At 36.9% G+C, this 14413-nt stretch overlaps 1 protein-coding gene across 28 annotated transcripts in view; it reads right to left on the reverse strand.

Moving 5' to 3' along the window:
• Positions 1-14413, reverse strand: part of NRCAM (neuronal cell adhesion molecule) — a 298298-nt gene that overhangs the window by 3978 nt on the left and 279907 nt on the right. For 26 of the 28 annotated variants that reach the window (XM_073328057.1, XM_073328065.1, XM_073328051.1 and 23 more), the window contains 2 exons: positions 11059-11190; positions 9382-9460 (listed from right to left, as the gene is read on the reverse strand). In XM_073328057.1, coding sequence (XP_073184158.1) covers positions 9382-9460; positions 11059-11190 — 211 coding nt within the window. Of the gene's footprint in view, positions 1-2768; positions 2831-9381; positions 9461-11058; positions 11191-14413 lie in introns of all 28 variants that reach the window. The other 2 variants (XR_012156792.1, XR_012156791.1) reach the window with 1 other exon arrangement.

A 14413-nucleotide genomic window follows, 5' to 3' on the forward strand; every position in this document is an offset into this window, starting at 1 on the left:
TGTTTTTATATCTACACATAGACAGAGAGAAGGTGTGCTATTGTATCATATATGTGCATTTAAGGATTTAATGTTTGAATAAAAAAGTCAAGTGACAAAGGAGTTTTGTTTGTGGCTACCTAGGCATACATGGCACGAGGATACAAACAATATCCTCATCTTCTCTGCCTGCTTTGGTGTCATGAGCATACAAGGTATTAACAATGACAAGAATTCTACTCTACAATTTGAACAGCAGGACTGCTCACAAAAACAGAGTTGGCAGGGAGTGTGGTGGGCTCATGGTACATCATGCATGCAAGCGCCTGTAATTACATACACAGCCAGCATCCTGAGTTGTTTCTTGTTGGATCTCTCAGAAGAGCTTTCATTTTGGCAGGGCATTATATTTGTCAGGATGAGGAGGGAACAATGTATTTACACATCTTATGCTTGAATATCCTTTTAGCTAGCTAAGAATAATGTGATTTAGCCATTTTCACTGTTTTCACCAAACACTACATATGTATGATCTGAATCAACTTAAGATGAAACACATCACTTCTGAGTAGCACTATATCATGCTGCAATAATACTGTATTAATCTTTTCCATTTCAGTCAAATATCTGAATGCAAGCGACAGATCCACAGTCAGACAAACTACAGCATAATTAAGCCTTATATGGCTGGAGCTTCTAGTCAGCCTCATCTCTCCTGGTAATATTACTATATCTGCTGAAACAAACATATATATATTTTAAATCTGTTGAGTACCCATATGGGAGACTATCTCTTCACTCTGCTTGTTCCATTCTCTCATGACATATAGCTCACACTTGTGAATGTGGTTAAAAAGGTTTGCATTAGAACTGCTGCCTAGGAGACGGATACATTCACCACTTCAATTTTAAGGAACATGTTTTTTTCCTGAAATTCAGTTGTGGAGTTTGCAGTGGTCTGTATGTAACTGCAGTTAGCAATTAATACTGCATGTGTGATCTTCCTGATTAATTCTTGATTAATTCTAAAGCATTAAATCCATAACCACCACTTGCTATATAACGTGTGGTGTGAAAACAGAAAAAAAAACAAAAACAAAAAAAAAGAGTTTCTTGCATCACACTCAGATCTAACAAGTTGTTAGTCACGTATAGTGACTGCTCCATAAATATTAGGCAGCTCAATTCATTTCTAGTTTGATATTTTACAAGTGCAAAATGAGAGCCTGCACAATTTTGTGTTTCCAAATGTTCAGATAATCTTGGATGAAATGTAATAAAACACATAATATAATTTAAACTTTTGACATACATGCTGCAATGCAAAAAACAGGGTTACAGTTACAATATACAAAGATATAAATTAAAATACATGGTATAGTACCAGCAGAAGGGACAGCAGTCATTTTATACTAATGTAAAATTGAGCTACTCAGTCAGAAAATATTACATGCTTTTGTGAGGTTTTCAGTGAAGCATGTGAACTTGCTTATTGTAATGTCTTTAAATAGCTATTGAGTCACCACAACAAAATATATTTTGTGCATATATACATGTGCATTTAATACGGTGAGAACAGTGAGGTACAGTAAGCTAATTGTACTGGGAATTCACCTGAATAAAGATTTGGGTGAGTAAGAATTGCTGCCAAGATTTACAAATAGAGATGCCTGAAGGTAGGCTCGCAAGTGTATATTTAGACATCTAAATAAGTGGTTTGATTTTCAAAGGTGCTGAGCAGCCAGCAGTTTTCACTGAATCTAGGCATTCAGCTCCTTTAGAAATCAGGTCACCTCTTGTACACAGGCTCCTAAATTTTTCAAAATGATTCGTGATTTGGAGGTCTCTCAAATTTTGGACATTTAGCTTGAGACATATTAAAGGGAACTGATTTTCAGAAAGTGCTTACCATGTATCCTAACTTTCAGCACCCATTTGTGAAAATCTTGGTCAACATTTACATGATCATGTCAACTGCAATATTTTCAGGATAAAACAATCCATATAACACAACAAACCTTTAAAAATGTAACCAAATTGTTACTGCATATGTAACTATTTTGTTTTGTTAATGCTGATAAGCACTGCACAAAAGTCTTCAGTTGTTCCAGAAATTCTGTCCAATTTAAAAATGACAAAAATATAATTTCCTTCTCAAGAGTTCAGAATGTAAATCATTTAAAAGTTCTGTACTATACAGCGTATGATCAATTTAATTCTTACACTGAAACAACAAACCTGTTACCTAGTAAGAATCTTGCTTACCAAAAGATCCAAATATTTTGTGAGCTGTGCTTCAGTTAACTTAATACTTTGCCAAAGTTTCTGAATCTTTTGTTTTGTTTAAATGTACTCACTGTGGGATGACAACTGGCAATGAGCAACGATGGTATTTATGGTACTGAATTTTACACAGCCTGGTACAATAAGCAGCAAAGAAAGCTCATGGAGAAACTATTGCTTCCTATTCTACTGTAACACTTTTTACTTAAAATTCCATGATAACAAAATATTTGGACTTAACTGGAGAAGTTCTCTGTGCAGAACAACACGTGAGCACAGGTAGCTCAGTTCATTACTTTAGGGTATACAAGTAAATAAGAAATACTTTATAATTGTATCAGAAACATTTGTAACAGCACTGACTTCATACAATTATTGTACTTTCTACAAAACAAAACAGAATCTTTTTACTTCCAAGTTCCTTTATGTAACTTATATTTATTTTATTTTATTGGGGAGGGGGTTACAAAATTTATTTATAATCTAAATAATGAAAAAATACTTACACAGTTGGTTGCATTGGGTCTGTGATTTTTCTATATGCTAGTAAGGATGCAGATTCTATTGTCTGTATAATTAAAACAAACAAACAAACAAAACTGCAGATTTACACAGGAGTGTACCTGCATGGAGGTGGATGCTGGCGCGAATGCACAGTTACAGCATATGCAAAAATCAAATCTGGGCATGGGGATTCCCTCCCTTTTTGCACCACAGAAGTACAGTAAGAAGTTCTGCCAAAGTGCTGGCAGTGGAAAAAGCAGTTGGGATACCCAGGGAGCCTCCCACTCCTCATTTGGGAGGAGGGAAAGTAAGAATAACGTGATTTTTATCAACCCGGATTATGGTTAAGACTTGTGTGCTTAGATGAGCAACTACTAAATTTTTGGAGGAAGGGAAAGAAAGTGAGGGTGAGGGAGTGAAAAAAGGAAGGAACGAAGGGAAAAGGAGAGATGAAGGGGTAGACGGAGAGGACATGAGAACACTCACGTTTCATACAGTGCTTTTATATCCCTGGGGGTGCAAAACAGAGAAGGGACCCTGGTGCTCTGGGGGAAATGAATGAGTTTTCAATGTGTTGCCAAGAAGCATATTGCACAAAACAGCTGAATTGTCTCATTATGAATTCTGAAGCCCAAAGAGCTGTAGAATATCAGCTTTAGAATGTTTAATAACTCACTGCAAAACCAGATTGCTAAAGCCAGAAATTCTGATGTAGTATCTGTGAGGCTTGCTCTTCTTGTTTATGGAGCTTCATAAAACTTTTCCAAAATACATGCATGACAGATCATAAAATCCCTTTTTCTTTCTTTACTCATGATTTTATTCACTGACTTATACTTACCTATTGTAATTTTTAACAGGAAAATAAATTACAAATTTACTGAAAAAATTTGTAGTGAAAAATTTAAAACCAGTATTTTGAAATGTTTTGCACACACACTACATATAATTAACATTGAGACAATAACTACCAGGAACAAAATAATAGGTGTGAACATGTATGGATTTTGCACTGAGATGAGGTTGTTATCATAGTAAGTCCAATGACATGCTTGCTATTTGCTGTGCTAGAACCAAACCTTAAGTTCCTAGCTGTTTAATAAAGACTGATACTAATGGATGGCTAGACATTTTTCCCTATTATCTTATATTAGGAACCTTTGCTCATTGAAATTAAAAGACATATTTTGGAGACATGAATTAAATATCTTGAATAAAATGGCAACAATCATGTAACAAAACTAATTCATTTTTCTTCCTGGTTTCATGAAACAAATAGCAAACTTGTAGCTGATGGTTGAGATGAGTGAAAAAGTGAGGAGGTGAGAATGAAGAGCTTAACTGTAGTGAATTTAAGAATATTTGAAGAAAACACATTAGAAAGGTGGAGTGCGCAGAACAGCTTTACAAGTTCATCACAATTTTTAAAGGAATGTATTACCTGCAAATCTTTTCTGTGTCTACATATTAGTCATTCCTCCCTAGAGATAGGTACATGCAACAACCAGTCAGAATGCAGAAGAGGTTTTTGTGCTCTCTGTACAGCTCAGCAGCCAACCAATTCCCAGTAGATTCTTCCATAGTCACAGACATGCAAAATAACTCAAAATATGGTTAGCACCATCCAGTTGGTAACACGCAACTTCTTTCACTTCTAGCATAACTCTGACTAGAAGGGGGAGACATTCTGGGCTGATGGATATGAGGATGCAGAAAATGAAGTTTGTAGGGAATAAATTACTTTTTCTGTGCTCTCAGATCAACAGCCTGAAATGATTGGGTATAAGAGGCCATATAAATATCTTAGATACATATGGCCTCTCTGTAAACCTGACCTGAAAACACTTCCGAACCCTTCTGCTCATAATCCCAAGTCAAGTGGGTCTGAAGATGAAAGGGATAAGGAATTCCTTCTCTGTACACTAGAAGTGTATAAATCAATCCAGAAGCCTATGCAGATTTTAGAGATTTTACTACCTTTCCTTAATCTCACTAAATAAAAAAAAGGTTTTGTCTAGATATGTTTTCTTAGCATCTCAGCAATACCAGGGCTTTCTTTCAACTGTGGCAGAAGCAGGAAAAAAATTGGAAGTTTAAGCTCTTGTTCTAAGACAAGATCAGATGAAACATTTGACAAGTGTCAAGGAACCATTCATGACTTCCTCTTTGTGAAAAAAAAATATCAGGGAAGTTTACAAGAAATAGCAGACAATTCACTGACCCTCCCACCTGATGCTATGACTACTCGGGAAAAAAAGACTTCTAACAGAGGAGTCAAAAGCAGTGACCCAAAAGAAAAGTGACAAAGAAATTGAAGATTCAAATTAAGACCCCTCAAAGTAAATGTAAGTGGGGACAAAGCAAGACCCACCAAAAACAATTAGAATATGCAGAGATAATTCCCCACTGGGAATTCTATAAAATACCCCTTAAGCTACAAGGTCAAAAGCTGCTCCATTTATCAAGAAATCCAGGATACAAAAGACATCTTCTTAACTGAAAACTCTGAAACTACAACAGAGGAAAATGATATTGTAAGCCTTAAAATATATCCCTGATGCTGACCATCATGCAGAATAAAGAAGGATTGCAATGCCTTATCTAATAAAACAAAGCACTCAGAGTCAACCATTCCTAAGCAAGTCTCTCACAGTCCAGATGTGGATTTCTGATTGAAACACTTGCTTGTGGGTCAAGATGTTGTGGAAAACAGGCAGAGGAACACTAAGATGTATATCTGCAGACCATCCCTGGGATGATCACACTGGCACTCTTACTACTGTATAGGCCTTGTCCTGTATAGTCTTCTTGAACACCTTTTACAGAATTGGGATTGGTGGAAATATATGCTACAGAAATCTCTGGTTCCAGAGAACAGAAAAAAATCAAACAGTTGTACTGACTGAAGAAGCTTTGAAGTTTTCTATTGTCTTCAGTGATGAATGTGCATTTATGACCTCTCCCCAACTGTGGATCAGCAGGTTTGTAGATGTGGATAAAATTCCCACTTCCCTGGAGTAATGAATATTCTGCCTAGGATAGAAATTTGGCTTCTCCTGCAAGGTGAACAGGGTTGACACCTCTTTGGTACTTTTGCACTGAGGGGAACAGGAGCTCCTTGTATAGTCTCTGATTTCAGGTCTCTTTACACAGTCACAGTCTCCTGCTTAGTTGCTTGTGTCACTACTAAGACATTTTCTGTTTCCAGCATACTGGCCTAGACTAATCTTCTTCCAAGACTCAGAAGAGGCACAGGGCTTTACTGATTGCTCATAACAACAGCATGTTGATATAAAATAGCTTTCTGGAGGGACTCAATTTCATTTCTACTTTGTGATGGTCCAGGTATGCTCCCCATCAGAACAGGCATGCATCTCCAGTCACTGTGTGCTTCTGGGTTTCCTGAAGTGACATTTCCTTCATTGCATGAATCTGTCAAGAAATACATTCACCAGCTGAAGAGGCTAAACCAGCTCATGTGTGCCTTCACATGGAGAAATCACAATTGAAGAGGTCTAAACTGAAAACAGTCCAAGACATCACATCTGTACAGGATACTAGGAAGACTGGAATGTGAATGGGACAATGAATCTTCTTAAATCTGATATTGTAACCTTTCTGGAAAGTATTAATTTGTGGTAGAATCCTTTGCACCTTGCTTTGAGACAGCTATTTCTTTCGGTATGGGATTGTGCCTTCTTAGAGACACTTCTGCCATGACCTTTGAGAACACTTTAGGGCCAGAAATCAAAGTGAATGGAAGGGCTGATACTGAAGACTGATAAAATAAGAACTGAGATACTGGTGATCTGTAGTGATGTCCATAGTACGTAAGCATCTTGTGGGTCTACTGATATCTCCTGGCTCTACTCTGTGAGGAGAGTTCTGGATTACTCAATTTTTAATTTATTACGAATAGATTGGGTCACCTGAAGTCCAGAGCTGGTCTCTCTTTGAAGACTATGAAATTCAGAGAGTAGACACCTATACTTTTTATTCAGTAGGGCTTGAAATCACAGCCTTGGCTGATAACAAAAACGCACTGCTTTTTCCTGTGGAACAGAGAGGGAATTCAGTAGGAAGGGAGAGCATTTCTACAAATTCTGTGCTGTATCCCATTAGGGCTATCAAAAGGATCTACATGTCTAGTATCATAGTCCAGTCACTGAATATGTCAACTTCTTCCACCTATTTTGGCCCTTGAAAGATTGGGAAACAGCCCTATGAAGTCAGAAGGCTCCTCTTAATGGATCTATTGTCTCCCTGAAAACCAGGCTCCCTTATGTAGTTGGCACAAAAGGATCGAGAGACCCCATACTTTCTCTGTCCCCATTAGCCATTGCTGAAAAACATGATGTCCAGAGCCATCCCTGGATTTCCACTCATCTGATTGCTTTACCTCCTGACAGAGGGAACACGAGAGGGAACTAATCCTTGAGAGCTTTGAAGACTGCTTAGCCCTGCTCCTGGATGAGGGGGCTTCTGATCTGGTACTGGAGGATTCATCTGCTGATCTTCTGGACAAGTTGGATTGCTCAGATTTCACAGACACTGCTTTGGTAAAGCCAGGGTCTGCGTCATGAGTTTTGATGGCACAGTTTTCTCTTCCTGTCTTTGTCCAATGTCTTTATTGTCCACATAGACATGGACCTGAAGTGATAAAAAAATTCAAAATACTCGAATTCTTAGAGAAATTTTTAGAAAGAACCTAAACCACCTTTCCTCAAAGAAGCATTGCACCATGACCAGAGCTGTGTGAGGTGGAATGAAACTGGGAACTAATTGGCTGCACTGATGCTGAGCTGCAGAGAGGGTGCCAAAACATCTTCTGCAGTTTGACTGATAGCTGGAGATGCCCTGTCTCTAAGGAGAAAAAAAGGAAAGCCCATCATAGGCTAATGCCTCAGAAATTCATTTTAGAAAGGAGTTTTCTGCATGGTGACTTAGATGAGCAACTCCTTTCCTGTGAACAATTATAGAAGTTGCAGATGTTGTTCTCCATATTCACCACATAATGGGTTGGTAATATCTTTCTTAAAATGCATTATAAAACCATTTAACAAAGCAATAGATGGTTCTGTGGGTTAACACACAAGCCATTTAAATATGGATACATACATTCAAACCCTGGTACATGTCAACACATAAAAAGCAAATTCACTGGTCTCATCCTAGACCTGACTGAATATTTGTCAAAATCACAAAGCCATCACATAATTTGGCACAGTTCTGCATCAATGTCAGTTTCTGCTAAGGAAATGTCCAGGAATAGAAAAGCAGAGGGGCTGTAAATTAGAATTCAGGTACAATAGCTGGGCTGTATAGAGAAGATTGTATAGCACTTGTTTGTACTGTGCCTGTTCCCAGCCAATGCTTTCAGTCTCTCATTTTTGTCAGCTAAAATCAACTAAATTAACCCAATAGGCATTTCAAATTAAAAACAAACACCAAGTTTAAAATATTTTTATACTGACTTGGTAAATATTATGAGGGGTTAGAATAATTTTAATAGCTGCAGGAGTAAACAGAAACTGCTCTTTGGCATTCAGAACAGTGAAAAAATATAGAAATTATTCCAGCCAGATGAGATGCACATTCCGCTACACAAAAAAATGTTACAACAGTCCAGTGAACCCCATTTGAAAGAACAGATTTTCCATGCACTAGAATTGATTACATATAAAAATTAAAGTCTTTTAAATTGTTATTTACATAGGAATATACTATAAAGAATATATTACCTATGGAAAAATAAATGTAACACTGACCTGTGAAAGAAATAATAAAATCCTTTTCTGTACTAAATCAAAATGTATTTAATATAATGGTACAGCTCTCTTTAAAACACACCATATGTAACTATTATGAAAAGACTTCTTTAAAGAGTATCTTTTTTGTGCTGCAAGGAGATTCAGCTCACATGTTTCTGCAAGAATGACAGTCAAAAATGGCATGCAAGAATGACAGTCAGCTCAGTGACATGGTCTGAAGCAGTCTGCTGTATCTCATGCACTGAATTCTCTGGAGTGGTGTGTTTTTCTTAAGTGATAGTTCCTCTTCTCTGTCGTGTAATTAATTTTTTTGCTGTTTCTGTATTGGTACTGGCAGCAATTTTAAAAGAACCCGCATTCCAGTGAATGGGATACAGGTTACTACTGTCTCTGTTTATATGAGAAGCACATTTCCAAGACAAAGTATTTTGTATGTGCTGCAGGACAGGGCAAAAGTGCTCCCAAGTATTTGAGATTTTCAGTATATTAAAGATGGGCCAGAGACTAAACTCTGTATGGAAATGCCCTTAATTTTGAGACATCAAAATTCAAATTTGGATCTGAATTTTACAGTGATGGCCCATCGCTAAAATATAGGATAAAATTAGCATAATCCTGCAAATCCTAATTCTTGATGTTTTACATTTTTCTACCAGTCTCATTAAAGATATATTTATAATTAATTATGTAAAACATTAAATGCAAAGTAATTTGCACCATTACAAAAGGTTGTAATTTCATTTTCATAAAATAAGTGTCATGTTCTATAAACTATATTTTATTCCTAAATCTAAAAATTAACAAGAGAAGGAAACATAAGGAAAACTATGTGTTAACTGCTTACCTGTATTCACCAAATGTTCCATCATCTTCTTTCATAGGCTGAATTTCTGGATCAGCATGTGCATCTTCCTTTTCCTTCACTATAATATTTGAAATTGGGATTTAATCATTAAATTTTAGGACTAAATATTTAAGGCCCTGATCCTGCAAAATGACCTATTTGGATGTGAGTACTATGGATTGGGCAGGATCACTTTGTAAAACCGGGGCCTTAGATTGTTACTTCTAAATAAAATGCATATGTGGTAGCTTAAAAATATCTTTACTGAAGGACAAGATACTGTACATCATTTGGCAGTAGTGAAAGTCCTTTGTTGCAGCCATTTTTGAACATGATTTAAAAGGGACACTTGCAGATTTAAAATTCTATTTTAAAAATGCATTACTTTTTTAGATTAATACAAAAGTCAGAGTATTAAAATTTAAATACGTTAGTTTTATTTATGCTGTTAGTTGACTGCATTTCACTCATACTAATAAAGGAAAATGATTAGTTCATTTTGCTTTTGATTATAACCAGTTTCTAGCAAATTTGCTTTCATCTTCTTATCCACTGGTACAATTGCAGGAATGCCTGGGTTACAAACAATACATAGGGAATGTTTATTTTTATTTTAAAAATGGTTTCCATGGATTTTTTTTAACTACAGGAAGAATTTTTGTTGTTGTAACTATTTTTTTTTTAAAACTAACCAAAACCAAACCAAAAAATCTCCTATATTTGGGGATAAATATGACATAATCTTGTCTCTCTTAAAGTTAACTGTATTTTTCAAAATATTTTTCCTACAAATACTATTTTCAATTAAATACATCTTCTTTGTATACTGAGGCTGCAATCCTCGGAGCACTCAGAGATTTAACTAACTTTACGCATGTGACTAGTGCTATTTAACTCATGTAAAGATATTAACATGTATTTACAATATTGGGACGTTTGATACCAAGGTGACAGAACCCTAGGAATAACTAAGATAGAAGATAGATATTTAAATAGTACATATGCCAATAAATTGTGAATATAGTACATATGCCAATAAATTGTGGGAAATTATATTATGAATCTTACAAGTTTTTTAAAAAAATATTGTTTGTGTCTTTTCATTACTGTTTTGCTAGTTATTATTCTAATATGTTATCCTGATATAGTAGTTATGGGTATGTGGTTTATAGTATCACATTTTTACACTAGTAACAATTTTCATACTTGGTTCGTACAAATTTAGTTTATATTCCATTATTCAAGGTGATGTGAATCATCTTTGGCAGTAAAATTATGATAATGCATGTCATCTTGAGTAGTCACTTCTGGCTCTTATAATTACATATTGAAATAACTGATTTCTTTTGCCACAAGCCAGCTCAACATGACATGCTAAAATCAAAACACACAAAATTGTTAGTAATTGTGTGCTACGTATATCTCAGTTTATTTATGGAACTATACTTACTGTTGGAAAACTACATCATAGTGACTATCCAGACACATCTGTGGATGAGTAATGCACTGAGTAAAATTTATTCTGAAATAGCTGTAGAACAATTGGCACAAAGAAAGCTTTCTAACTGGCTATTAGCACATGATGTTATGCAGTCAATGTCCACTATGACTAGCTGATGAACAGGTATGACTTCTCCTGCATGTTATTATTTTAGTTTACATTGATGTATATCCTACCTGGATATTTGCCACCCTTATTCCTCCTTATGAAGCAAACAATCAGCAAAATCAAGATAAGAAGAGCAACAGCACACATAAGACCAATGAACCATCCTTGAGTAGCAATGTCAACCTGCCGGCTTGCCATTGCTGAAGAATGAAAGGGAAAGAAATATTAGATTATCTGATACACATTTAAATGTGTTTTATATTATTATTCACATAAATAACATATCATTTATTAATGCAGCAATAGTAACAATGTGGCAGTTAGCAATCATGAGGGATATAGCAACACTGTAGTTTGTAGTTGTTTAAATTTAAAAATTGTAGGTTTTTAAAAAGCTTAGTAAAGCTTAGTAAAAGTAAAAAAGCTTAGAACTGACTCTTGAATATCTCTAACATTCCTGTATTTTACTAATTTATCATTTAAGTTTAAAAATTCATTGTAAAGCATGTACATGTCCTACACATATACACTTTTTACAAATGTTAAAATTGTTCTCAAACTCACACTGATACAAGTAAAAAAAGGAATTGTGTTTTATAACTTATAAACATCTGGATTACATTCTTAAAAAAGCAAATACTCTTTGGCTAGCACAGGCCAATTCCACTGAAACAAGGGAGAAGGTAGGTCATTCAAGACCCCACCATTCAATTAGAACAAGAAATCAGCATTTGAGCACCATGTAAAGCCTTATTAGGATTCTGCTTTCTTCCAGGCCAACTATTATCATACAGTCCATCTTGATTGCCATGATTTAACAACCTATTTTAGCTTTTGAAGGACTAAGTGGCATTTGACTGGGCAGCCCCTCCCTGGGTCTCTCTCTGACCTAGTTTCCTCTGACTGTCTATCATGACTTTGGAAAGTGACATTCAGAAGAGACATCAATTATAGAGCAGATACTGAGGGCCTTTATGCAGGGTTGGAGCTTCCATTTCTTGTGCATCCCAGAAATCTGTGTGGTTTGGGTGCTGTGCCCCTGTTTCCTATTGTGTTACACAGGATGAGTTTTCCTAGTGAACGCAGTGTTTTCCCACTCTCACATGTGAAAATTGTGGAGCCAGCTGCCCTGAGGACTCCCCTTAAAGGGAGAGGGAACCCTTGAAGGAGGACAATAGAGGAGAAGACAGTTGAGAGAAGAAGAGGAGGAGTGCATCCACCTGCCACCAGCCTGTCCGCTCCCTGCCACTCCTCACTCATAGAACCCCTGGCCTGTGAAGAGCAGTCCAGGAGATTTGGGTCTGTAGGGGTTGATAGAGACAACAGATCCACAGGGATGGGGAAAACCCACAGGCACAAAATCCCCTCTCTGCACAGATGGGATATTTTTGTCCAGAATTTCCAGATTCCTCTGCTCCGTTTCAAATGAGCCCATGTGCCAGGGAGGTTACCCAGAATTTCTATTGAGATCAGTGGCATCTCACATCCAATCTCAGTAGAAATTCTACGTAAGAGTAGTTTATGTCTTAAGATCCATACATGAATCTCCCTTGCTCTGCCTCTGTATGAGAGAGGATCAGCCACCTCTATGGCACAGTCTCCCTCTCCAGATTCTGAAGAGGGTGCTCTGTGCACTTGACTCCAGGAAGAAGAAAGAGGAGAGGAGGAACAAGTAGCTGTGCTTAGGTAGGGGATGGGTTCAATGAAACACATACCTTTCCCCCAACAGCCCTGCAGAGATGACCGGGGAGATTACCACTCCTCCTCAAAGGAGATCCATCTTTAAGGAAAGTCCTGGGGACAGCTCTGGCCAGACAAATCCCTGGTAGTGCAGCTCCATTGGAGCAGCAACTCCTTGCAGCCAGAAGTCGAAGGAGACACTGGGGTTCCTGAGCCAATGTGAAAGCACAACCTCGGGATGGCCCTGGATTCTTGTGGATTTAGGGTGACCAGATGTCCCGATTTTATAGGGACAGTCCCAATATTTGGGGCTTTTTCTTATATAGGTGCCAATTACCTCCCACCCTCTGTCCCGATTTTTCACACTTACCATCTGGTCACCCTATGTGGATTCCCAGGATCTGTAGGCAAACTCAGGGTATCTTTGAAGTTTGGAGGCAGGACCTGCTGCTCATTCCACCTAGAGTGCAAGTCCTGTTCCCACTAGAAATTCTGGGGATGAGTTTGCCTGTTTCTTAGTACCCTCCTGTTGGTTTTACTGGGGGAGGGTATGATTTGCCCTTCACTTAATTTCTTCATGGTTGGATGAGTCTGATCGGTGTGGGATTGATTTTTGCAGCTTTCACAGCCTTTGGTGGGGCATCTGTATTCTGATTTTTAGAAGTTGAATAATATTTCTTACGGAATTGATCCCAACACTTCTACTAATACACATAACAAAATAAAACAAACCCATTTTCTCTCTTTTTTACATAAAGTGGACGTTAAAAACCTTAAATATATAAAAATGTCAGGATAATATTTACAAGAAAAAAGAAATAGAAGCAGAAAGGTGATCCCGCTTTGAATTATAAATAAACCTATACCAGTAGTTTTCTTTTTGGGTCTACATTTACGTTAGAGCGATTTTGCTTTTTGTAAACATGCATATATAATAAGGCATTAAATTTTTAGTAGCAAATGCTATAGCAAAACACACAAGCACATTTAACATTCAAATGTAGTAAGAAAATAGTATCAAACAAAACAATCCATGCATAAAAACATGCAAGAGAGATGATAGGAGTAAAGATGAAAACTTACTTATGCAGCTTCTTGTATTCTTTGACTTAGTGTATATCCAATAAAGAGGGGTTTCTAAAGCCCAGTATAACTTTAAAAAATGGCATAAAATTTCCTGTTTACTCTAAACAAATTATCTGCTTCTGGCAGAAAGATATTTACTCCTGATGAACACAGAAGCTGCTAATATGTGAGAAAAAACATAACCCACTATACTGGACATACTCAAGAAGAGAAAATTGCACATTATGAAGATGCTCTATAGGAATGCTTGCTAGAACAAATAGACAATTTCTGGTAGAGACCTCACATACCCAGTCTAGGGTTTTCCTTCCTTGCAAAGGAGTACTCGAAAAAGGTATCTTGCTCTTTTGTCCCCATCCCCAATGTTTAGCAGCATTAGCCCAGATTTCAGAAAGTGACATAGCTAGATTCTTTTAAAAAGAAAATTTGCTGTACAAATTATCTGATGGGGGACTCTAAAGCAATACTTTATACTGAACCTTTGCCAGAAAGAGAGAACATTGCCTCTAGTGTTCCCAGCCTTGAAAGACTCAAGGAATGGAGCCAAGGTGTTTAACTTACTCACAGATACATATAGGAGTCTTGACTTTTTGATCTACTGAAGTTTTACTGTTAAGCAGAACGTTGACTGGGAAGGTTTTGGTCTTCCCCTCCCCT

This window comes from Lepidochelys kempii, chromosome 1 (genome assembly GCF_965140265.1).
Source record: "Lepidochelys kempii isolate rLepKem1 chromosome 1, rLepKem1.hap2, whole genome shotgun sequence".
Taxonomy (NCBI): Eukaryota; Metazoa; Chordata; order Testudines; family Cheloniidae; genus Lepidochelys; species Lepidochelys kempii.